The sequence below is a fragment of the Chinchilla lanigera genome, unplaced genomic scaffold, assembly GCF_000276665.1.
Source record: "Chinchilla lanigera isolate Chin_1 unplaced genomic scaffold, ChiLan1.0 scaffold00026, whole genome shotgun sequence".
In the NCBI taxonomy this organism is placed as follows: Eukaryota; Metazoa; Chordata; class Mammalia; order Rodentia; family Chinchillidae; genus Chinchilla; species Chinchilla lanigera.
This window is the reverse complement of record NW_004955427.1, coordinates 23661528-23687871: the sequence shown is the minus strand read 5'-3', so window position 1 is coordinate 23687871 and position 26344 is coordinate 23661528. Positions and strand designations below refer to the sequence as shown.

At 46.2% G+C, this 26344-nt stretch overlaps 1 protein-coding gene across 8 annotated transcripts in view; it reads right to left on the bottom strand.

The window, feature by feature from the left end:
- Kalrn (kalirin, RhoGEF kinase) overlaps positions 1-26344 on the bottom strand; it is a 638378-nt gene that overhangs the window by 135257 nt on the left and 476777 nt on the right. For all 8 annotated transcript variants that reach the window (XM_013515182.1, XM_005386537.1, XM_005386534.1 and 5 more), the window contains exon 34: positions 6812-7058. In XM_013515182.1, coding sequence (XP_013370636.1) covers positions 6812-7058 — 247 coding nt within the window. The remainder of the gene's footprint in view (positions 1-6811; positions 7059-26344) is intronic.

Sequence of the window (26344 nt, the reverse complement as noted above, 5' to 3'; positions counted from 1 at the left end):
CCCCAAGGAAATCTGAGGTAGGCATTTTTACCAGCATTCCTGAGCCCAAGAAGATGAAGTGACCACTACTCCAAATAAATGGTTCCTCATTCCACACGGTGTCTGGTTTGGCATCCATCTGACTATATGAGAACTGGACCTATTCTCCCCTGTTTTCATGATGATGTATGAGGATCCTCTTAAGGAAAAGCAAGCTGAGTATACATATTAGGTTGAACTTTCTGGAACTGTTGATATTTAACCATGTTTTATTACAAAAATAGAAATTTCATATGAAACAACTTAATAAATTAGACCTCAAAATAGAGGTGTCAATGCTTGGATGCATTAAACACAGAGTACTTGGGCCAAATACTTTAGCAAAGATGCTTAATGTGGAGAAACAGATAATTTTAGAAGTTTCAGGAGTGAAAGGCAACAAAAATGTTCCTTTAGGCTGGGGATATAGCTCAGTGGTAGAGTGCTTTCCTAGCATGTGTGAGGCCCTGGGTTTGATCCGCAGCAGCCGGGGGAAGAAACTATTTTAGAACAGAGTGTGAATGACTGCCAGAAACAACCAGATAAACAAACAAACAAATGTGACCAGTCTGGAGAGAGTCTCAAGGTGGAAGACACTCACCTCTAAGCCCTGTCCCCCAAAAGAACACTAGGTCAGAGGTCTGTTAGTGAGAGACCAGGTATGCCCCATGTCCAGTACGAGGCTGGACTGCAGAAATTCCTAAACCAAGGAGGTTTGAAAGGAGTATTATCCCACAAATAAATAACCACTTTAAGTAAGTCAGGATTGTTGAATTTAATTAAAAATGTTTTGTTCTGTGCCAAGCATTTAATGAAAGGATTTACGGGCAACTTGCTAGGTTCTTATATCTTAGGAAAGAAGAGTGCGTGTGTGTGTGTGTGTGTGTGTGTGTGTGTGTGTGTGTGTGCGTGTGCACGCACACGTGCATGTGTGTGTGGTGCTGGGATGGAACCCAAGGCCTCAGGTGTGCCAAGCAAGCACTCCACCACTGAGGTACACTTTCTAACCCTGTACCTAATAAACATATTGCTTTGCTCCAGGTAAAGATGGAAAAGGACAGGGAGAATGAGAATGGTGGGCTGGGACATGGGACAGGGAGATGAGAAATCATGGGCAGGAAGCCCTGGGTTTCAGTCTCCAGGCACTCTGAAGCAAAGGTAGGGAGCCACATCCTTTTAGCAGTTTGGCTCCTTGCAGTAGAAAGTGCAGGGAGCTCCCACCAGGCAGAAAATCTGCCAGGCTGGACCAGCTCCAGGGCTTGGCTGGCCCCTGTCGCACCACCACCAAGCTCAACTGGCTGTGCAGGGTGTTGCATACTCAGTCTGCCACAGTAGGGGGCATCAGGGTCTTCTTAGTGGGCTGGGCATGCACAGGACAGAGTCTGTCTCTGAGTGCTTCTCCTACTCCTAGGGAAAGGAACATTTGGGGCCCGAGGTGAAGGGCAGAATGAGAAGGTGGTATGTACAGTGTTTGCAATGGGGTTAATGTCCTCAAATCCTCACGTAGCCAGACTGGTTAATTCATGGGTGCCTTGTCAGTGAAGGGTAAAGTTCTAGCCTCCATGCTTTCAGATTCAGGAGGACAGAGTGAGGTAAACAGAGGTGGGCTCAAATCTAGGTCCCCTCATGGAAAGCTATGCAACTGTGAGCAAGTCATTTAATCTAAGACTGTTTCCTTGTCTGTAAAATGAAGAAACAGTAATTTATGAGTATGAAGGTATTCACGTACTACATAGCCTATAGTTAGGCCCAACACATGTTAGGTATTTTTGTGAGCTGACTACCAGCTTAATGTAAATCAGTGGCACTGCAGATGCTCAGCACCCTCAGGCTATTGGTGGCCTCTGTCTCCAGAGCCCACGCTTTCTTCACTGTTCTGTGTCATCTCCCAGAGCCTGGCCAGCTTTCCTGGGGTGAGCCAGGTGACTATGGCAGGAATCATCAGAACAGCAGTGCCGTGAAGAGCAAGACTGCCACCCCTCTCTGCTCCAGGGCATCCACCTCCCGAGCTTGTGGTGGAATCCCTGGGCTTGGTATTAATTAAGCAAAGAGGCATGGCTCTGCATGTCCAATCCCAGCCAAGAAGAAGCACCCAGGAAAAGAAAAGCAACACAGATGTCATGTGCAGCTGGGGAGAGAAGAACCTAAATTGTTTGTTGGAGCCCGTGACAGAAAAGATGTAGGAACAACATTTTATTTTTGGCCATCTTCACCATTTTTAGTAACCATCACCACCATCCACATCTAGAACATTTTCGTTTTGTAAAACTGAAACTCTGTACCCATTGAACAATAACTCCCTGCTATTCCCACGTCCCAGGCCCTGGCGATGATCACCATTCTATTTTCTGCTTCTATAAAGTTGATTATTCAAGATACCTCATAGGAGGAAAATAATAGTATGTGACTTTTTGTGACTGGCTTATTTCACTAAGCATAATGCCTTTACAGTTGATCCATGAAGTAACCTGTGTCAGATTCTACCCCCTTTTTAAGGCTGAATAATATGCCATTGTACAGTATATGCCAGACTTTATTCACTCAGCTGGCAGTGCATGTTCTGGTGGCTTCCAGCTTTTGGCTATCATGAATAATGCAGCTATGAGCATTGTGTCCCGATATCTGTTTGTGTCTCTGATTTCAGTTCTCTGAGATATAGACCCAGAAGTGAGATTGCTGGAGCATATGCAGTGGTACCTTTTGTTTGCAGACAGTGTGGTTTGCAAACAAAAGCATTTGCAAAATTTTGTTTTTGTTTGTAAACTCTGCACTGGGTGACAAACATGACCATGGCCAACTTTATTATACAAACACAAATGTGACCATCTTTTCCAAAATTGTAGAATAAGTTAAGTTTGTGTATTGTTGTAATTCTATTTTTAATTTTCTGAGGAACACCACATTGTTTTCCATAGTAGTTACACCATTTTATATTCCCACCAACACAAGCATTCCAATTCCTCCATGTCCTGGCCAACAACTGTCATTTTCTCTCTCTCTGTTAAGTAACAGCCATCCTAATGGGTGTGAGGAAGTTACCTTGCTGTATCTATGTGGCCATTAGCGATCTTCATTGGAGAAATGTCTGTTCAAGTCCTCTGGCATCTTTAAATCTAGTTTGCTTTTTCATTGTTGACTTGCAGTTCTTTATATTATGTAAAAACTATCCCTTAACCCCTTTGAGGTATCTTTAAATTTCCCCTTAAAATTCCCCTTGGGGATTGAGCCCAGGGCCTTTGCACTAAACTATATCCTCAGCCCTTTTAAAAACAATTTATTTTGAGACAGGGTCCCACTAATTTGCTTAGTGCAGTGACCTTCCCACTTCAGCCTCCAGAGTAGCAGGGATTTCAGGCATGTACTATCATGCCTGGCTCTGACATATCTTTAAGTATCTCCTGAAATTGACTTCCTAGGAATACCGAACCCATAAAGCAGTTGTTCTCAACTCTCATGGAACATCAGAATCATCAAATAACTTACAAATAAACTGATACCAAAGTCCAGAATTAATTTCTCATGTAGAGAGTGAGGCATCAGTATTTTAAAGAGTCTCCTCCAAGTGGATCTAAGATACATCCAGAGTTGAAAATCATTGCTTCAAAGTTTCAGTCCCTGCTGGGTGTGGTGGCATGAGCCTGTAATTCTAGCTCTCAGGAGGCTGAGGCAGGAGGATTGCCATGAGTTCAAGGCTATAGTGAGTTCAAAAACAGCCTGAATGACATAGGGATACCTCATCTCAAACTACACCCCCAAAAGTCTCTGTCCTTTGGGAGGTGCTGCCCACCATGAGCCCTGAGATGTCGGTGGCAGTCTCAGAGTAACAGGAAAGGCAGGTGCCACCCCGACTTTGTCACATAGCTCTGCTCTTTCTCACCAAGCCCCATGTGAGTCACACTGTAGCTGTATTAATTAGGACAGCAACCTACCAGTGCCATCAGAGAAGGCGCAGGCAGGGAGAGGAGAGGAACTCCAGAGCCACCCAGAAATCCAGCATTCACAGTGAGCACAGATCACGGGTGAAGTGGGGGAGGGGGGGTGGGGATGGGGGTTGTCCCGTCCTGCTCTGTCAAGAGCTCTCCCGGCAGCTTTAGGGAGGCACCTGGCCTTCCTGTGCACCAGTCTCCTTGGCAGAGAGGAGACTGGGATGACGGAGCGGGCTCAACCAGGCTGTACCTTAGATCGGTCTATGCAGCATTAAAAATATACAGACTGACCCGCCAGCCATGCCAGAAAGGTTCTGATTCCTGGGGAATGTCAATGTGGAAAGCTCCTGGGTAACTATGGTGCAGCAGGAGTGAGGACCCTACTCTAGTGATTCTCCGTCTTTTCTTCTTGGCCTAGCATTCTGCACTCCTTGAGTCCCACTGCTGGCCCAAGACTCACATGACATAGCACATGAGAAATACTTCCTGCTTCACACAGCTCATGGAGTGCTCACAGACGAAGAAGTCGTCTGACCTCCAAGGCCACCCTCTCCTATGGCACAACACCGCCTCTGCATCGATTCTAAGGAAGAGCACCCACCGTCGACAAGTCACTGTGCAGAGAGAAGGCTGGTCTGCCAGCAGGCAGCCAGCTGGAATGCACGCAGGAGCAGCGTGCTGCAGATCTGCTACTTGCAAACAGGGTCTTGTTAAGGGCACAGTGATGCATGATGGAAAACGGAGACATGGGCCCTCACTGCTGGGAGCCAGGTACCCCAACAGCCTGAGCCCACAAGGGGGAGGGTCAGTGAGAGCTCACGGGCTGCTTTCTGAAGGCCCAGCCTTGCTGGCCTATGCTTAGGGAGAGAGGAACCAACCTGCAAATAAGAATAGTCAACAGAACAGGTGATAGGTGCAGGTGGCACTTTAGGAAGCTCTGCTGGCTGGTGGGGTCAGTTGGAAAAATTGGAAAAGTGTATGACTGCTCCTCTCTCCTTCTCTTCTCTCTCTCTCTCTCTCTCTCACCTCTCTCTCTCTCTCACACACACCTTTCTCTCTTGCCTCTCTTTCCCATTCCTAATCCACAGTCCCCCTTTTTGGTTAAATCCCCCCTGCTCTGCCCGATAGTTGGGAGGATTCCCTTCTCTGTAGCAGAGCATTCCCTGAATGATTCTACCCCTACATCTGCATCACTGACACCACTCTCTGCCTAGCTGTCCTAGGCCCCACTGGGAGGGGCTGCACCTTCACCCAGCCATGGACTGGGGAGGGCAAGTGAGGTCAAGAAGTATCAGAGTACTGAGGCTGAGTCCCTCCAGATGGAAAGGACCCACTCCTGAGGACCCGTGGGAAGTGAGCCTTTTCCAGCCTTCCATCCCTGGTTTTGTATACGCCGATGGGGTCCTTTAAGTGAACTTGTGAGAATTCACAGTTTTCTTTTTTTCTGGACAATCTATGACAAATGATACAACAATAACTTAGGACACCCGTGTGACTGACTGCCAGGCATCGTGGTACTTATTGTCTCATTTTTCCACTACAATAACCTACCTGCTGTGGGTCCCACCTGTCCTGAGACTCCAAACAGAACCATATTCCTGAGTGTCCCAATTCTCCCCTTGCCTGGGACTAGGAGTTTCTCCAGTGGGATACTTCAAATGGGTGAGAACACTTTATAACCCTTCAAAGGGTTATAAATCCTCACACAACCACCTGACAATCCCTTCTTGGTCCTCAGAGGGAGGCGAGGAAAGCTGGTGATGGCCAAGCCACGGGAGGGGCTCAGGTAAGTGGGGAGAATCCTGGTAGGAAACAACCAGGGAGCTGGATGGGAGCGCGGGCCCACAAAGGCTGCAGCCTGCCACCACCATCTAGTGGACAGAAGTAGGAAGTTAGGTCTTTCCAAAGGGAAAGAGACCAGACTATCTGAACACTCAATGAGCCCAAAGTATCTATCTACCAGGCAACAAATCTCAGGTGACTCTTGTTCCTGCCTCTGACCCAGCCAAGTTATTACCTTCTTCCTTCACTATAAATACGTAGCACAAGTCTGCAGAGAAGGTGTCCCTGATGCTGATGATGTGACCAGTTACAAACAGCAGCTGGGAACTAAGACCTAGCTCTGCCTTGCTCTCTGAGCCTCAGTTTCCTGAAGGCCTTGCTGACTCTGACCTTAGAACCACTGTCCTAAGTAGCCCAGCGCCCCTGATGTGAGAAAAAGTGAATACAAAGCCTGTGGCGGGAACATAGAGCACATATAAAATATATGCCAAGGCTCCAAGAATGGGGCCATCAATAGGAATCAGTGAGTGGTGGGCCAAGGGAGGGTCAAGCCCTCCTCTGCTGTAGCTGGCTCCTGGGCGTGCTTGACCTTCTATGTCAGGATGAATTTTTTTTTTTTTGGTTTTTCTCCGGTACCAGGAACCGAACTCACGACCTTGCACTTGCCAGGCAGACGCTTTTGCCGCTGAGCTAAATCCCCAGCCCCAGGATGAATATTTGTGGGGGTCAGAGGGCCCGCATTTGCAGTAGAGGGGCCCGTGGAGCAGATGGGGAATCCGGGCCATTTTTGCCCATAAGTGGGAGAGGACTTTTCTGAATGCAGTGTGAAGAAATGGGAAAGTGGGGAGAGGACTTAGTGATCTTAAGATCTTGAAGCTCTCTGAGATCTTCATTTTGAAGATGAGCCAGACTCAGGCTAAATGACTTTCCATAGTCAGCCAGCTACCTGTCGCTCTTTCTTGTCAAGCTTCCAATCCACTCTCTTTAACACCAGGTCCCTGACAAAATTCCCAGCCAGTCCAAGTGGGTTCAGAGGACAGGTCAGCTGCACGGTGTTCTGCGATGTCCCACTCCATTCTCCCTACCTTTCACCAAGGGGAAGAAGCAGTCCATCTCCACACTGCTCCGGGAATGGGAGATGCACAGGGCGCTGCTGGGGACCAGGCCCTCCTGGGGTGGGCTCCGTTCCGTGGTGCGGACCAGACACCAGCCTGGCCTCTCGCTGGGCCGCTCCAGCAGCTCCACCGTCTGCCCCACCTGGATGGTCAGTTCGCTGCTGTGGCCTGCGCTGAAGTCCTGGAGGACCACGGTCAACTCGCATCCACCGGAGAGCTTTGGAAAGGGTGTAGACCATAGGGGTGTGGAGGGAGGAGCGGGGTGGGGAGAAGGTGGGCAAGAGGGAAGGGAATGAAAGATATACGAGAGCAGAGGGGAGGAGGAAGAGTAGGAAAAAGAGAAGAGGTGGGATTTAGGGCATAGAGAATGCAGAAGACAGAAGAGAGTGGGAATAGGGAAGAAAACAAGACAAAAAGGGAAATTAGTACAGTGCCATCTGGTCACCCAGAAGTTCCAGCTGTAGCCAGCCTGCATCTTGTCCCAAACAAGGGCTTTGCTTCTAATTCCTTCTTGCTTTGTTAGAATTCTTTCTGTTACTCTTTTGCCATGCTTCCGGCCAAATATACCTCCCAATTCCTTCCCTGTGTGTCCCTTCGTGTTTCCAAGGGCTCTACCCTGTGTCCCACCCCTGCCGGCACTGCCACCCTTCAGACTCCAACTGTGCTGGCGTCGGTTTCTAACTTGCTGGCTCTCATTGGAGTCTAGTCAGTGTTTGGGGATAATGAAAGAGACGACTGCCCTTCCTTCCAACCTCCACACCATGCCTCTTCCCAACCCTCACTGGAGCCACTGGCCTAAGACACAGGCTGAGAGTACCCCAAAAAGGATGGGGCTTCACCGCAATGGCAGAGGTCAAAGCTCATCTCTCTGGGAGGGGAAGAGGGTTGTTCCCCAGCTGGCTTGGTCCCTGGGGGCCAGGGAATAGCAGAAAGGGAGGAAGAGGGTCAGCCACATGCAGGAAGCCAGCCTGCCCCTCGTGCTGCCCAGTGCTACACTCCACCTCCTCCAGGCCTGTGCATCCCTCCTGCATGGATTCTGGGGCAGAACCAATGAAAGACGCAGAGACCCTGGTGGCAGGAATAAACCCTACTAACTGCTCCCTGAGACTGTTCACTTTTAACTTTAGGGATTTGTCCTCTTTCCTCTGACCTCACTGGGAACCCACTGAGTAATCAGGGTGTCTCACAGGACTAAGCACAGAATCTGCTAGCTTGGAACAGCAGCTGCCCTTAGGGAAAGAGTAAAGGGGAGGGAAGGGCAGGAATGAGGAGGCCGAGACCTAGCTTGGCAACCTGTTTTCCTCCAAAATTCACCTATAACAGTGGCTCAAAAGGAAAGCTCCTGTTGTACCACCATCAGGGAACCTGACTTCAGTCTGTGTACCTAATATACTTCTCCTAATATGCTGTGCACCAGTCACACATTCTGGGACAGATGCTCCTGCTGTTGAGGCCCAGGGAAGGACATGGTGAGTAGGGGGCAGTCCCATCAGGGACAAAAGCTTGGCATTCAGGATCATGGGAAATTTCCACTACAAGGGACTGGAATGTCCGAGTGGCCTGGAAAGGTTAAAGGACGCCCCAGACTGGTGCTTGCAAAATGCATCACCAACAGCCACAGGGCAGAGAGCCTGTGCTGAATACATACCCAGGGCAGGCCTGGTATTGCTGCCTGGAGAGACCAGGCAGGGGACTCTGCAGGACAGAAGGTGGAAGGCAGAAAGAGACAGGAGAAGAAGAAAACATGCTTATTGGCTCATTTTCTCAGTTTAACTTTCCTGGTCCATTAAACAAACACATGGCCTCCTCTCCCTACTCTCTCTCTCTCGGTTCCATCTTCCCTAAAATGCCATTTATGAAGGAGATTGTGGGATAGTTCTAGCTTACATCTGTAGAATGCTTTCGAGTTAGCAAAATACCTGTGTGAGGAGGGTAACACTGTCATCACCATCTCATAGGGCAGCACATTTAAGCTTAGAAATGTTCAGGTGGAGGGTGGCACATGGAGCGTGCATAAAAATCACCTTACGAGGGGCTGGGGATTTAGCTCAGCGGCACAGCGCCTTCCTGGCAAGCACAAGGTCATGAGTTTGATTCCTGCTACAGGAACCACCTAGGAGCTTATAGAATGCAAACTCTCTCGCTGCTGCTCGTGTGTGCCCACACCAGGCAGACCTGGTTCTTTCCTGAGACCAAGCATACACATGGCCAGAGATGCACCTTGTGGCCCTTTCAGGGCAGCATGGCTGAGTCCAGCCTGGGTATGGCCCCTTTGCAGACTGTTGAGACAGAGTAGAGGGGTCTGACTCTCCTGCAAACATCCCACATGACACCATACACAAGACCTGTCGGCCCCTCGGGCAAGTTCCAACCAGATTTAATGCACAGGGTGAAGGGAGAGGGCAGGCTTTGCCGGGGAGGGAGTAGGAAAGGATAAACACCGTGGGCTTGGAGAAAAGCCAGGACACACCACTAGATGGCGGTGTTTGCCTCCTGTAAACTGCAGAGTCCACACAGGAGGAAGTGGAAAGATCAATGGGCGATGTCTCCTCAGCTTTCTGCTAATAAATAACCACACTCAAGCTTTAGATCCAGCGCAAAAAACCATTATGCATCAAATGCAGGATGAATGTCCTTGTGCACTGAGGTGAGCCTCAACGGCTTGGTCAAAAAGATTTACTACACTACCCTAGGCTACTCTTATTTCTTGGCAAGAAGGGAATTCCACAGAGTGGCAAATGAGGGAAGGGTGGGAGAAATAGATGAGCTAGTGTCAAGGGGGGCTGCCTCTGGAACAGTCTTTCTTCATCCTCTCCCAGAGCAACAGGGAGGTGCTAAGCCTGCTCAGGCGTCAGAAACCGCACACTTGAGAAATACCACCCAGGAAACCAGGACTAGAATCGGTATGGGAAAGGTGAAGAAGCTCCGTCAGTAGAGCACAGCAGCGAGGGGCAGAGAGGCCAGATCTTGACATACTTAAAAGACTTTTTCTTGCAATTTTTAAGTGTGATTCATTCATGCTTCATGAACGTTAGCTGCATAGAGTGGCCCCTCATTAACCATTAAAAACCCTATCTCCTCACAAATACGAATTCATCATTTCTTAGAAATGTACCTTGCTGTTTTCTCTTTCTGACAGTGTGGTCTTTTGTGTGTGTCAGTAGGTGTCTTCCTCAAAACCCAAAGTATCACTACTTTTGCTTCTTCCTCCCATACTGGGGATTGAACCCAGGACTTTTGCATTGAACTATATCCATAGCCCTTTACTTTTTTTTTTTTTTTTAAGTTTGAGACAGGATTTTGCTAAGCCACTAAGTTGTCCAGGTTGGTCTCAAACTTGAGATCCTTGCCTTGATCTCTCAACTGAACCCAAAGCCCCATTCTTGTACGCCTTTTACCAGTGAGTGAAAGAAGGAAGAAAAGAAAAATGAGGATACACAAAGGAGTCATCTCTGAGAAAGAAATGATAAAAATGAAGCCAAGTGCAAGGAACTTTCTGCAGGCCTAAAAGAGGAAATGAGAAGACAAATATGCCAAGAAATATAGAATCAAAATCTAACAATTTGCCAAGGAAGTTAAAACTGTTTTCATGGGGCTGTGAGAAAGGAAAGAATGAGGGAAAAACAGAGATGCTGTTTGCAACATTTTCAACAACACAAACACAACGGACCTGGGCCCAGAGATTTAGCTCTGGGAGAGAAACAGTTGCTTTCCGAGTGCACCACTGTAAAGGGCCAGTGGTGAGGTGGTCAGACCAAGACAGGAGGGGAGGGAGGAGGCAGGCCTTTTAAAATGGAAAGAGGAGGGACTGGGGTTCTGACCTCCACTCCAACAGTTGCTTCTACTGTTGATTCCTTAAAGGCCCACTTACTCCTGCGCTTCCCTCACCACCTCCATTCTCACTTTTTGGATGCCTCTTTCTCTGCTCCTCTGCCCATTCTCTTTCTCACAGCTCTGTACTTTGATTCTGTGTATAACCTCCTGGTGCCTCTGGCCCACTCTTGTCTGCTCTAACTATAGGACTTGCTCTTCCTCCTGTTCTGCTGGTCTGCTCCTGAGAGGAGCCACTCATCATTTTGACTGCAGACTTCACCCACCATCCTATGCAGATTTTACACAGAGGCAACTTGCTGGTTGCTCCCTTTTTAAATGCCTTTTTACTCTCACTGAGCTGAGTTATGCGAGTCATCAAAAACAAAAACCCAACAATCAGCTCCTCTTTTCCTTCAAATATTCTCAAGGGAAAAGGAGGTCTTCTGAGCAGACCCTTTCTGCCCATCTAAATGTAAAAACCACCTTTTTCTCCCTGATTTCTCTAAGATCACTCGTTCAGTGATCTGTCCCAAGGCACAGCTGGGTCCATGCTCTCAATGCACAATATCCAGTTGACTGTGTGTCCTCTGCTGAAATCAGGGGTGTAGAGGGAGGGTGGGTGCCTGTTCTTTTCCCCTGACCCCCTACAGAGGTCCCCATTGACTCCCTGGGTGTCGGGAAGCCCTATCACACTCCATTCCAAATTCAGAGGCCATATCATATTTTCACAGTATAATTTCTATCATCTGCTATGGATGTTTAACTTTCAATCGATTCAGCCTTACTCCAGATTCTAAGGCCAACTTACTGGGAGTTGAGTTGGTAGCACAGAATCTCAGCGTGAAGTCAGATGTGTTTTTGATTATTCTCTGATCTCATACCCCTATTTGCGGAATCTTATTCACTATTTGAGTTCCTGTCTGGCCTTTCAAGCCTGAGTATCAGTAGTCCCATCCTGGGAGCTTCTCAGGCATTTTCTCTGCCTTCCTCCCCAGAACCCTTAAGGCCTGCTCCACCTTTTTGATGCTAATTGTCTACTTGGGTTTCCTCCAAGGGGCCGCTGCCCAGTCACCATCTAAATCTTTGCTTTGCTTTTCCAGGCTCTTTTTGTGGGTCCTGGCCATTCCCAGTGGGGCCTGTTCCCCAGCTTAGTCTCTTTTACCCTCTGTGATGATGCCTCCCAGCGGGGCTGAGGGAGCTCCTCCCATCCTTATCTCCAGGTGCAGCGCGTTCTCTCTGGCAGGGGCTGTTCCCCACACAGGGAGGCTTCCTCACCACCCTCAGCAACGCCGCGCCTGCATTTTGACCTTCCTTATTCAGATTCTCCACAAAGTAATGAGAATTCTCCACAATTCTCATTTTCATTTACATCTGTGGTTGCTTGATTAGTTGGAGAGTAACTGAATCCCCTTCTTGTGTAAAAGTATAAGCTAGATCACCCCTGTGAGCTTCCTCATGCTATGGAAAAAGAACACAAGTGTTCTCTGGTAGTTTTCCAGGGACATTCAGAGAGCTAGGACACTTTTCCACTCTGCGTCCTGAGTGGGAAAAAACAGACAGAAAGGATATTCATTAAAATGTTACCCTTGGTTTTCTTGGGTGGTGCACTCTGGGTGATTTCTCTGTTTTCTTTTTCTAGTATTGCCCAATGTTTCTGATGTAAATGTTATTTTATAATGAAAGTAACAATAACATCAGCCATAATAACTTTGAAAAAAATCCTTAAATGTAATGAGAAAAAAATGCAAGTATTTCAAGGGGGCATAACATGCTGAGGGAGTGTAAACGGGCAGCGGATGGTGAGTTCCTAATTATTCTGCAGCACCACTGTAGAAGCACTGGGAGAGCCTCAGGTTGCTGGTGATGCCTCAGTACAGCAGCTTCAGAATCCCTCCCCTACTAAACCACACGTGTTTCTGCAATACTGGGGAGCTTGGATGAGCTCTCCAGAAATTAGGTCTGTTTACAAGAGTTTAGTGCTGTGCTTTATCTTGAATTGGTTCTAATGTTTGAAGCAAATGTGTAAAGCAATGTTGGGGCATTTAGGAAAACTGTTGTGGAGCTCCGGGATTTCTTCAATATACATGCTGGTAGCTCACTGAGTGGCCAGGTCCAATTAAGAGTCTAAAGCTTACATTGTGCTTTATCTTTATTTGCTGGAGCTGGGGCAGTTGCTTCTGCCTGCAATTGAAGGAATTACTTGGTTTGGTTGTTTCCCATAGTGCTTAAAGGAGTGTTGTGGTCTGGTGGTGTCGTAGGTGTGAACTGCACAGTAATTAAGAGTGGGAAGAATGCAGGAGTGAGGATAAGGACGCTCGGTGCAGGTACAGGATTTCCCATGTGGAACACTGGGCAAATCCCTTCCACTCTCCTTATCTGAGTTTCCTCATTTGCAAGGTGATGAAATTGCACTTCAGGGCCCCTTCCAGCATTAATATTCCATGAGTGGAGGAGCTCCTATATTTACTCTCTAGTGCACAGCCCTATTTAATTTTCTTGAGAATTAGTCATTGACATGTTGTCTTGTTGATTTGTTATTTGTTGCTTATCTCCCACATCAGAGTGTAGCGCAGAGGCAGCCTCTGTCTTGCTCTTGTCTCCTGAGGCTAGAGTAATGCCTGGGACGCACCAGGTGATCAATAACTACCTCTGAGCACACAAGAGACTCTGTTCCATGAATTACTGCCTGACTTGTCACTGAGCAGTCTGGCTATAGTGCTTGAATAGTCTCCCCCTGACTGCCTACTCATTCCTATCAGCATCTTCCAGGTCCCGCAGTTAATGCGTTCTGAGTCTCCTTTGAAAAAAAAAATGACCTTGCCTTTCTATTTCTTGGCCATATCTCCAATAACTCCTAAAACTGACAAAAATGAAAAAAGGTGTGAGGGGCAGACATAAACCCCCAATAACAAAGAGAATGGAAGATAACAGTGGAACAGAAAAGTCCTTTTTTTTCAACGACAGAAAGCAGAAGCAAGACTGAGATCTGAGTTGGTAGAATGGAGAAGATAAGATGTAAGTTTTTTCCAGTTAGCTCCCCACAGCTCTCTGACAGGCTGAGGAAGTGGGGGCACCAGGCAGCGCAGGGCTGGAGAAGGGACACAGTGTATCTGTGAGGCTAAAATGGGAAGATGAAGTGGGAGATCCCTCCTCTACCTTATGCACCTGTCCTAAAAGTTGGAATTCAATAGAGGCCTACATACAGAAAGGGGAGATGGCTGCCATCTTTGTGCCTCTCAGCTCCCAGAATACTAGCTGTCAAATGGAAACATTCTAGGCTGATTTGATGGTTATTCACTGGGGAAGCCAAACGATATGCAGATACTCAAATATTGACACTGGAGAGCTTCCCACCCAAGCCCTCTGTGGCCCTGTGAGATCACACAGCAGTGAGACTTCCAGCCAATAAACTTCCTCCCTCTCACAGAACATCCAGGCAGCCATTGTGAGCCTCATTCATACATATGAATGTTCAGCTACAGATCACAAGACTTTCCAGAACAACAGTTGCTACCAAAACAGGTAAACAAGAAGAACTGGGACCTCAAAGGAAGCTAAATGCAAGTAGGACAAAAACTTTTCAACTACACAGTAGTATCCTCAAAAAGTTAAGGCAGGACATTGTATCCATGAAAAAAAGAACAAGCTGCTACAGACAAGGAAAAAATACAGAATGAGAAAGAGCTTAGAAATTTAAAAATATTATAGTTTAAATTAAATATCTCATATATGGGGTGGAAGATAACGTCAAAGAAATTTTTGAGAAGGTAGAACAAGAACTCTGAGGGAGGAGAATAAGAGAGAGAAAATACGACAAAATTATAGAATCATTTAACAAGTTCTTGACAGAAAAGTGGAAATGAATAAATTGTAAGGAGGAATTCTCAGAATTGAAGAGCAAGAATTGCTAAATTGATATGGTGTTCCATGTAGCTGATATGATGAATTTTTAAAAAGATACACTTTGAAGTACATTATCAGGATGTATTTTAATTTAAAATGACATTCTAAAAGCTTTTAGAGGGAGGAAAAAAATCAGGTAAAGCCCAACAAATTAAGAGTCATAATGACATCAGATTTTAACAGCAACATTAGAACATAAAGATAATGAAGCAATTTCTTCAAAATACTGAGAATTAGTTCTCAACTAGGATTCTACACTCAGACAAAACCTCTAGTTGAGAGTGAGAATATACTAAAGACATCTACAGATCTTCAAGGTTTCAAAAATTTGTCTTAATAAACAGTAAATATTACCTATTAGAATGCATATTTGCTAAATTTTGGCTTTTATTCTTTTCTTTGTTTCTCTTAGTGTGATATGTCTTTGATAGATAAAAATTAAAATTGATCCTTTCATTCCCTTTTAAAAAATAGTTTAGTAGATCTGAGAAATGACTAAGTTTTTGATGTTAGCAAAGCATTCACTTGACCCTGCATGACAGGAGATGTGGGGTGAGATGATGGTACCTGAAGGCAGATTCATAGCTTAATAGAGGTTCAACATAACCTAATTTCCTTGTAGTGTCTGGAAGACAGTACATAAGAACTATTTTAGTCAATGAATGAGTTAGTAAATTAGTGAGTTAGAGATTATCCAACGCTCCAACTCACAAGTGGGGAAACACAGGACCCTAAGATAGTTGGCAGCACAGCCATAACCAGACTTTCCAACTCTAGGCTCAGGACAGTTTTCTGGAAACCTTACTAAGCTGATGACTGTACCAACTGAGGAGCATGTTGTGAGGTTCGAGGTCCCTGCCTACACCTGGGTATTGGCGGCTGGGTCGATGGCATTCCATGGTGTCATGGTGAGTGCTCTGGACTGTGGTGTATGCGCTGGTGTCACTGTGCCCAGAGGACTTTCAAAGTCATGGTGCAAGGACACAACGCTGGGAGTGGGAGACCCAGAGGCCGTCCTGAGCCTCTGTGTTTCAAATCCACCCTCCTCCTCCAGGCAGGCTCCTTTCCAAAATATCTAACTCTCTGCTTTATGAAACTATCCCCTCCTGGTGCAGAACTATGGTTGTAAGAACTTTTTTTGGTATTTGTAAATTCTATCCACGGTTAGTGTGATTTCTAGGGTAATAGAAAGGAGATTTTGAGTTCTTCCATAGAGCTTCATGCACACTGAAGCCAGAGCAGGAATCCCTGATGTCTTCTCTTTTCCAAAATTGCCCTTTAAATGGTTCTCAAATGTGTGGTTTCCAATTTCATCTTATTCTTCTATTCTGGTAAATTTGCCACTATCCTCCCAAAAGAGGAACCTGGAACTGAACCCAGGCCCTTTGCTGTGGTCTGCCAGGCATAGACCCATCAGGCATCTCCTTCCCTGTCTAGACACTACACTTCTATCGAAGTGGCCCAGAGGCCTTCTGGTCACTAATATTCTACTCAACAGCTCACTCTAGTTCACAGGGGCCTCTTCAGTTTCTTCTCTTTCTCCCTTAGCCTTCTAAGAATTCTAGCTCAGGAGGTCTTCCATTTATCATTGTTCAATTAAATCTTCTAGTTAAGGTGTAGTGTTCTCTCATCTCTCACAGTGGTAACTGCTTCCAGCTTTGTGTCATCTGCATATCGGAAGGACATGTTTCCCTGTGTTCATCCAGGTGTGAGACAGAAATGGAGAACAAGGTAGGAACAAGCAGAGAGCTCAGGGACTCTGTATAGCAGGCTTCAAACCAGTGGGCCCAGATCCACCCAGCAACTAGATGGATGGATCTGTGCCACTCAGGGGCAAAATTAATTGTAAAGGTAAAAGTTACAGGGTTTCAGATTTGGCTCAACTTAATGTTTCTTCATTTGTTCATTTAATAAGGCTCTATTAAATGCTGGCAAGAGTTCTCCAGGAAGAAAGGAGAGGAAAACAAACCGATGCAAGCCTGTCTGTTCTCACCTCTGTACTCCTTTCCTACCCTGGCTTCAGAGAACACTTGGACTGAATACCGACTTTAATCAGTATTTTATCCATCTAGTTGCTGGGTGGATCTGGACCCACTGGTTTGAAGCCTGCTATACAGAGTCCCTGAGCTCTCTGCTTGTTCCTACCTTGTTCTCCATTTCTGTCTCTCTCCTGGATGAACACAGGGAAACATGTGCTTCTGATATGCAGATGACACAAAGCTGGAAGCAATTACCACTGAGAAGGTAGAGCCTTCCTTCCTGCCAAGCGCAGAATAAGCAGGACCAGTAAGTATGACTCCACAGCTCTCTCCTTCTGTCTGCATCTCATTGCCCCTGGGCAGCCCACGCAAAGTGTTGATAGAGATGAGGCGGGAAGATCAGCAGCAGGCAGTGCACTCAGGTGTCTGCAACAATGACCCTTAGCCTGTGGAGGTGGCTATCCTGCTGAGAAAGAGACCTCTCCCACCTGCTTGGAGCTTGACTTAAGCTGCCTGAAGTGATTTTGCTTGGGCAGGAAGGCATTTTCCTGGTCAGTCTAACTGTGCCTGAGTAATCTGGGCACTTCCAGGGCCAGAGCAGGAAAGAGGTACAGGCTGGGAAAGCAGAAAGGGCCCATCCATGGGAATGGCTCTGAAAATCCCAGGTGACCTGCCGAAGTGGGAGGAGAGGAGGCTGGGAGAAACCTGAGGTGGAAGACAGAAAGATGAGAAGTTGTGGCTTCTCGGAATACCTCCGAGCCTTTCTGCAAATTGTGCACACAGCGGATTATGTAATACGAGAAAGCTGAGCTTCAGGGGAAACCAAGCCAAAGGCCAGAGGCAAAGTGCAAAATGTTATCCAACCTCAGTCCTTCAGATGTGGGTCACCATTTCCCATTTTGTGGGCTATTGGGTCCAGAGCCAGATTGCTTAGGTTTGAATCCATCTCCATTGTTACTATCTGTATAACCTTGAGCAAGTTAATTAGCTGGTCTTTGACTCATTTTCCTTATTTGTAAAATAGGGGTCATATTAATCCTTACCAGACAGAGTTACTGAAGGAGTACACGAGTTAACACAGGTAAACCCTAACATGCATTACTTGCTCAGTAAGCATTAACTCGTATTTATACGCCAGTCCTCATACCTTGGCATATACCTGGGATGTGTTCTCCTGCACTGATACCTCATGCCCAGGGAGTAGATCATTCCCAAGGCACACTTAATGACACATTTTGAGGGAAAGTGGCAGACTGGACAAAAAAAATTAAAAGTGTCTATATGTTACCACTCCCAGGTTTAGATATGACTTATCATTTCCATTTGCAGGGACATGGATGTGACCTCCTTTGCCTCTATCAGGCCTCCTGGAGAAATAACAGGTTCCAATCAGACTGGGAGGATTCTTGGAACTGGTTGCCAAATCAAACTAGATAACATGTTCACACTGCAATCTGGGTGGAGACAAGGTATCTAGTCGCACACAGAAACTCGGCCAAGTATCCCTGGAAAGAGACCGAGCTCCCGTAGGCTGACCAGGAGACCCTGTTCAGTCTCACTGTGCCTGAGTAATCTTCCAGGGCCACAGCAGGAAAGAGGCACAGGTAAGTGCTGCTGTGCTGCTGAGGTCCTGAGGGCAACTCAGGACCTGCCTGGGCGTGGCAGCCAGCTGCTATGATGGGAGATGTAGCACATTCTAAGAGTTTTGCTTCAGAGGGCAAATACTGCTAGCCCATCTCCCAGGCTGGAGGAAGTACAGTGGACATTTTGTTAACTCTCCTCTCCAGGCAGAATAGGATGAAGATTAACATCCCAATGGCCCTTTATCATACATATTCTCTCTCACAGACATTATCCCTCCCCGTGGATCCCATAAGGTTGGCACTATCATCTGTTTTATACATGAGGAAACTGAGGCCCAGAGAGGTGAAGGGCCTTGCTAAGGATCACACGGTGGCCTGCTGCAGAGGCAGGGCCTCCAGTCTGGAGAATCCAGACCCCTCATCTTTACGTTTACTCCATCCTTCACCAGCCAGCCATGGTGCTGGGCAAAGAGCACAGGGCATGGAGGCTGACAGTGGTAACCTGCCACCCTGTTGGGAACTGCAGCCCACAAGTGTGCTGAGTGTAGTGTTATAGTTTGTGTCTAGATGTTCCTCCAAAGCCTCAGGTGATCATACGGTTTTTTCAGAGGTGGCTGAATCTAGTGTGTGTGATTGATTCATAGTGCAATGCTGGGATTCAGGGTGCTGGGATTAGAGGTGTGAGTGCTAAACCTGTCCTAGGGCAGGTAGCCTGCATATAACATAAGGGACAGAAAGAGGCTTGTCTCTCTCTCCCTTGTTGCTTTTGCCATCTTCTGTGCCATGAACTGTTTTCTGCCCAGCCACCTTGCCTTGGAGCCAGTCAAGTATTTAGTGAAACCTCTGAAAACTGTGGGCTAAATAAACCTTTCCCCCTTTAACTTTGGGTGCTTGGTATCTTGGCTCAGCAATAAGAAAAGTAGCTAAGACATGTGGCAACAGGAGAGGAATGGGGTGCTAGCCCAGCGAAGAGGAATAGGATCTCTTGGAAAGTGATGTATCCCTCCTAATGTTGTCTCACCTAGTGCAGTACGTGATCTGGCCATTGCATTTCCCCAGAGCTGTTTACATGATCAGCTTCTGAGTCCTCCCCTGCCTGGGACAGGCCATCACATCTTCATTCCTGCTTAGCTACTAGACAGCTAGGTTAGATAGAAATGTTACAGGCAGTCAAACAAGGCTAGGCCCTCAAGAATCAGTGCAGAAGGTGCAAATACATTACAACTGTGGCTTAAGGCCAGACCTCAAGACAAAAGACAGAATGACTACACCCACATACTTCCCCTAGGAATAAACAGCAGTGATTGATATTCTAAATAGGATGATCACCTTGGGTGGGGGGCCAGAAGAATCACCGACTCACCCTCTCCAGAAAAAGTCCCAGTTCATTCCATGAACACTTGCTATGTGACTTGCTTCCCCATTTGATCCCCATTTACTCAGTATTACCTAAGCAGTTATAATCTTATTGGTTCACCACAGTTTTGTCCCACCTCATGCCCACCTGTGATTTCCTATTGGATCAGTGTTACCTAAGGAACTAGACTTGTAATCTTATTAGTTGATCACAGTTTTTCCTACCTTAGACCTGCCTCAACTCATGATTTTGCTCTATAAAACTCCCCGGAGAAGTGGGGTCCTGGGCAACTCACTTGGGATCCCTTCTGTGTTTCTTAGACAGAAGCTTTCTTTCCCCAGTAAATATTTTCTGCTCTTAACCTCCATTGCTCCTAGAATTCATTCTTTGATTTTAGAGGACACAAACCCAGCACATATGTCCTTTATATTATTTGGATTATCTGGCGCTTGTGTATAATCCCTGTATCAATCTGGCCATTGCATTTCCTCAGAGCTGTTTATATTATCAGCTTTTGAGTCTCCCCCTGCCTGTGACAGGCCATACCATCTTCATTCCTGCTTAGCTGCAAGCCAGTGGGGTCCCTGAGCACCCACCCCTTTCTTGTGCCGGCAGCTGGCCTGCTCAGCCCCACCCTCCTGAGGCATGACCAACTGTGCAGACTGCCTGGGATCCAGAAAAGGTGCCAGTGGCCAGGAGAAGCAGCAGCAGCATCTCAATGGTCCTAGTGCCTCATAGTATTGTTCCTAAATGTCAAATTTTGCCCTCGTTGACTCATCCCTGATCCTGTCTTCATGTGAAGATAGCCTTTTCTTGGGACCCTGTGCTTCATACTTGTTCAGGTTAATCCAGTTACCGTGTGAGTCCTAATGTGAGTTTCTGCACGTATCTGCTACCCTTGCTGGCCTCTGCCCTGGACTGACTGCTGCCCCATGCCTCATGTCTAGCTCCTGATATCATCACGCTTTTTCATCATCATTCCCCTCCTTTCTGGCCCTGCCTGGACACCTCTGTAATGCTGCCCTCTGGACACCTTCTGCTACTGCTCTCCTGACTGTGCATATTTTACAATCCGGCTCCACGTTCACTTCCATCTTTGCCAGTCAGACCTGCTCTCCCGGGACAAAACAGTAGAGGCACAGTTTGGCCACTAGAGGGAAGCAACAGCTAAGCTTTATCAAAGGAAACCGCAGGTAAGTCACAGAAGCATTTACCATAAGCTCCATAGAGTGTCATCCTGCCTGGGCTGGGGCATGCCACCAGTTCAGAGGCCACACAAGACACATCATTACATGTAGTAGGTGATGTACAGTGGGTGCTCAATAACTTTCCCGGGATGAGAGACTAAAGAGCCCAGCAAGTTATGGGAATGGATCATGAACCACTTCGCATCAGGGCTTTTCAGGTCTCAGCTGCCTGCCAGTCCACCACACTGCACTCTCCCGCCCCCTCCTTCCTGCACACACCGCCATGGCACACCCCAGATTAACCATCTGCCGCCCACATCCCAAAGCATTTTTGGACAAACTGTAGTTATTTGAGACTCCTTATTCCTTATTTTTGATCTGTCACTTAGCACTGTCAAGTTGTTAAAAATTGTTCCCTTGTCTTTGGACAGCCCCCACACTAATCCAGGCCCTGCTCAGCCGCCCTGGCCTTTCTGCAGGACTCTCCTTATATACAGGCGGCTTTCCTCCACTTTCTACTCTCATTTAACTCTCACGTTCCAGAATTCACACGGACTCTGCCAGGTCTGCCCCTGCGTGTCCCACCAGCCCCACGGCATTCAAGGCCTTTCACTCATCTAACTTCCCCACTTGTCTGTGTGTTCTCTATTTGGTCCCTGGATGATGCCGCAAACACATCCTGCTAACTTCTGCCTCTGGACTTGGGGAGGGGCAACATCCCAACTCAAATTTCCCATTTCCTCTCTGCACCTTGTCTTTACCACTTCTGCAAGTCAAGTACAATTTTCAAGTCCCCATATCTCTTGTATTTTTTGACAGAGGTCTCTATAGTGGGGTTTCCCCTTCTTGGCACTAATTTTGTCCTTCTCATAGGGGTTGGTTTGTATAGCCTCTGCAAGACTTTTCAAAGCCCTACTGTTGCAGAATTGACTGTTTCCTATATGCTTCCAATACATGATAGGTACTTTACAGTGTTTAATATAAGCTTAGGTACCTCTACCAGGATGCTTAATGTAAGCTTAAGGACCTATGCAGTGGCATTTACCATAAGCTTCCTTGTTATTTGCACTTGGGCTGTGTATAGATTTGGGTTGTGCTCTACAACTCAAACTGGGGTCCTTTGAGTATTTATATCTTCAAACTCTGACCCTAGACATACCTTACTCTTCTCATTCAGTATTTCTCAAACTGAAGAAAAATTGACTTACAGAAATAAGAATCAAATACATCCTTGTTTCTGTTTTTTTTTTTTTTCCTTTTGGCATTTGTTCCCTATACCTATACATTTCTCCCCTTGTTTTACTATCTTATTTGGAACAGAGATTTTATTAATATTCTCCTGTGATGATATCCTCATACACTAATTTCCTTTCTACTAATTATTTCCAAATGAGATTGTCTTTCATCAAGTAATTGAAAAAAAGAGCTGGTTTCTTATACAAACTCATTTAGAGAAAATGTAATATTAAAGGTAGAACATTCTAAATATATGTCTGCAGGTTCTTTGACCCTTTTCTCCTCAGTGGTTGGTGGAGTTTGAGCTTCTCTTCTTTGTGTGAGTTGGGCTGTGCTGTGTGACCTCTTCTGGTGAGTAGAATACGGTGGCAGTATTGATAAACGACTTCAGAGGCTAGGCTGAGATGAAGGCATGGCAGCACCCTTCTGGCTCTCTCGGGTCACTCACTTGGGGGAAGCCAACTGCATGTCATGAGGACACTTGAGCAGGCCTAAGACAGCTCCACAAGGTGAGGAGTGAGGCTTCCTGGCCACAGTCCTGGGCGTGAACCATCCTGGAAATGGAGTGGAAATGGCCCAAGCAAATTCAACCTTCAGGTGGCAGAGCCCCTGAAACCTTACACCATAATCACAGGCTCAGCTAATCTTGGATTCTGATCCACAGAAACTATCCGATAATAAATCCTTGTTGCTTCACATCTCTGAGTTTGGAGTTAATTTCTTATGTGGTAGTAAGTACTGAGTAAGTTCTGCTTTGGTTCTGTTGTTGACACTGAAGAAGCCAATTCCCCTCCCTAATCCTTCATGCCTCATATGGGAGTGAAGAGGGTCTGAGTCAGGAGGTGCTAAACTGTGCCGGCTCCAACACCCTCTGCTCTCGGAACAGAACACTGAGAGTTCTGGGTGGCTGTGTGTAAAAGGTTACCACCACTTCCACGTATTCATGTAGCAAGCAGTCATGATGCAAATCTAGAGAGCAAGCCTGTGTGGGGAGGTGACATTCAGCATAGAAAGGGACACAGAAAAAACCCACAAGTGGAAAGGCTTAGGCTCAGGAGGGGCTAAGAAGAGGCAATAGGCTGTACTTGGATGTTGTATTTCATAGTTGACAAAATGTTTGCATATACATCACTTCATTTAATCCTCATAAGTCTCAATTTCCCAGACAGGAAATTGAGCCTCAGAGAGACTGACTAACTAATTGAAAACCACATAGCTACTAAGTTCCAGCATTGTGAACTGAACTGCAAACTTTTTGTTGCTAAATTCTACTCAGTACTTTCAGCTACTTCCCTCATGATTTAGATTTTCATTTTGGCAACATATTATGTTAAGCAGGCCAAGGACATCTGAAAAGGATGCAAGCCCTTTCAGGAGAAGCTATTGACAGGGCAGGCCAGGGAGGCAACACCTTTCATCTCAGAAGGCCAGGCCCTTTGGCACCCACAGGGGACTGGGCTGCTTGGGCATCTGGCCCAGGGAAAGTTACCCAGAAGCCCCACCAGTGAGCAATGACGTCATCTAGGGCAAAAAGATGGACGGAGTCTATTCTTGTCAGTCAAGAAAGTAAACTAGGAAGCAGCAGGAGGATGATGCACTTCTCTGATAGAGTAAAGGTTTCTATGAGGCAGAGAAGGCGGGAGGCCCATCATGGGCCACAGGCAAGCGGAAGTGAGCAGGGACCACAAACTCAGAATAAGCAGAGGCAAGAAGGCGAAGGGAAGGTATAGATGGAATGCATGAAGGTAAGTGTTGGGAGCACAGCGTGATATAGACTTGGGGAGAGGAGCTTCAAAAGGAACCAACAGTGAGGTTTGTGTAACTGTCCTGGATCTAGGACCATCCTACACACCCACACTCCACCATGGCTATGAGCACTGAGTTCCTATAGTTCCATCTTGCTCACTAGTTGCTATAATATCCACACCTAACTGGAGCTATCTTGGGACTGCTATTTTCCTAGCAACTAAATAAATTTAACTAAAGCTGCCATGGCTGATGTAAAATTTTAAAAAGCAACTATGTGGTTATAAACTTCCAAACTCAGAGGATTTTCTAAAACCAAATACATATGCATGAGGACCTCCCTGGATGCTAACAGTTAAGTAAATAAACACTTTTGACACCGAAGACTGTTTGCATTTCATGGCAGCAAGACAGAAAAGGAAATGAGTGCTACCCCCTCACAAAACAAGCTGTGACTGAGAATTAACCAACTGTTTTGCAGTTTTTAAAAAATTGCTCCAAATGGTGCTAAAGAGGTGACAATCAGTCCTGAGTAATACAAAGGCCAATTTAATAAGATACAGTTGCTAAACTCTATGTGGGGGTTTAACCAGTTCACAGAGGGGAAGCAGGCTTGTGAATCCCTAATGTCAACCATGATGGACATAAAGAAGTGTCTCATGAGAGGCTGCAGTTTGCTCGGTGGTGCTCATTGAGTGGCCGCTGACCTGCCAAAAACCCTCCATAGCATCAGGACAGAAAGATGCAGTGTCAAGAGTTCAGTACTGAAAATGCAGGGCCCTGGATATGATTCCCAGTGCTGCAGTTTGAACAAGCATTTTCAACTTCCTGAGTCATGGTTTTCCCACCTCCTGAACAAAAGCATTGGACTAAAAGGTCTCTAAGGCCCATCCCAGCTCAAAAACTGTACAGATGTGATTCAGTCTTATACACCTGTGCACAGTTAGCTACTCCACCAGCCACTCATCCTAGGCACATAGTAACCGTGTTCCTCTATCATGTCCAAAAAACCACGAGCAAATAAAAATGGTCTGGCTACGGGACACCTTTCTTTAAGATTACAGTTATTCCATTAATTACTGTCTGTATTGATCTGGGCACATGGCTTCCTAGTTGTGAAACCTTCTAAAAGGGCCTGAACATGTTACTAAAAATAAAGAAGAAATTGTTCAAAAGGAAAAAGGAACTAGGATGGGGGAGAGGGGAAAGGACAGAAGGGATAAGGGAAAAAATGCAAGTCAATTATACTATTAGTATCTCTTAGTTCATTAAAAAGAAATGTTTGTGCTAATATTGATTGGAGAAATTTTAATGCCCATATCTTGATCTCTGAATAACTACTTCAAAAATGACAATGTGCAATATATTAGCCATTGTTATTCTCCCATTACGTTGTTACGAAATTTTGTTTTACTTTTTTTCCATATAAAAAGATCTCTTTGCAAGGCTTATTTCTTATCTCACATTTAAAATAAGGTGAGGTCAAATGTATAAAAAGGTATATCACTGTTGGCCCATTTTCTCTCTTACTTCCTTTTCCAAGAATCTGAAAAAGGCTTGTCTAGCTTCCTTCTGCAGGTTTCCAAGTAAAAATACTAGGGCTACACACCCTTGTTTACTGAGGGCCTCCTTAGACCTGGGGCAAAGCACCTGTATTCCCTCCATTTGGATGTGTGCTAAGCCCCAAAGCTGGCTGCTGGGGCGGTGCAGGGTCCACCTGTCCTGCAGGGTTGGGTGACACTGATGGTCAGCTGGTAGGAAAGTGATTTGTGTCATTATTGTCAAGCTCATTATTCCGAACGAACAATATTCAGTGTTGTAAAGCTTCCAGCTTTTTTCTGCTGGGGGTGGATGGAACTCTGTGGTCTATTTCCCTCAGCAGACCAATGCATTTTGGAGAAATCTGTGAGTCTCTAGAAGGGACAGCAAGCCCAATGCAGGAGGGAGGTTTGCCCTACATTTTAATATCCCTGAAATGGGGTGGTAAGTAGATTTTTTCTTCTAAAGCCTTCTAAAACCATTTTGATTACTTCCTGAAATGCCCACCTGACTGCTTTCCCCAGCTCCTCTTCAGCCAGCAGGCTAGAGATGACATCCCCACAGTCACTCCTGGCAGTGACGTGCCCAGCCACCAGGGTCCACACAGCTTTGGTGGCACTTTCACAGGGACTCCGCCAGCCCCCATACAGTAGCACAGTAGGAACAGTGGACAGAGCACTGGGTTAGGAGAAAGCACCTCAGCGGCCCAGCTGTCCTGGACCATTTCCTCCTCTCTAAAACCAAGTGCTTTAGGCACCTGAGAAAAACATATAAAAGCATCTTTCTGCCTGACTTTGTTTCCTGGCCCACAGTTGGTCCCTGCAGACTCCTGTGGTAGAGATGCTGAAGACTCAGAATGCCAGTGTGGTGGTGGGCTGCTTTTCCCCTCTCCACCATCAGATAGCATCTCTTAGTTCTTATTTAAATTTCTCTTATGAAAAGTTTCTTCCTGGAAAATTCTCTTCCCTATTTTTAGTGTCACTGTGTCCCAGAATATTCAATATCGCTTTAAGAACTTATATTAATGTTGACCAAAATGATGGAAAATATGTCCAGCATAGTGGAATTCATGAAACAGATCCAAACGGAAATGCAAGAGATTAAAACCTCCATTGAAAGTATATGCAACAGGTTGAATGAAGGAGAGGATAGGATTTCAG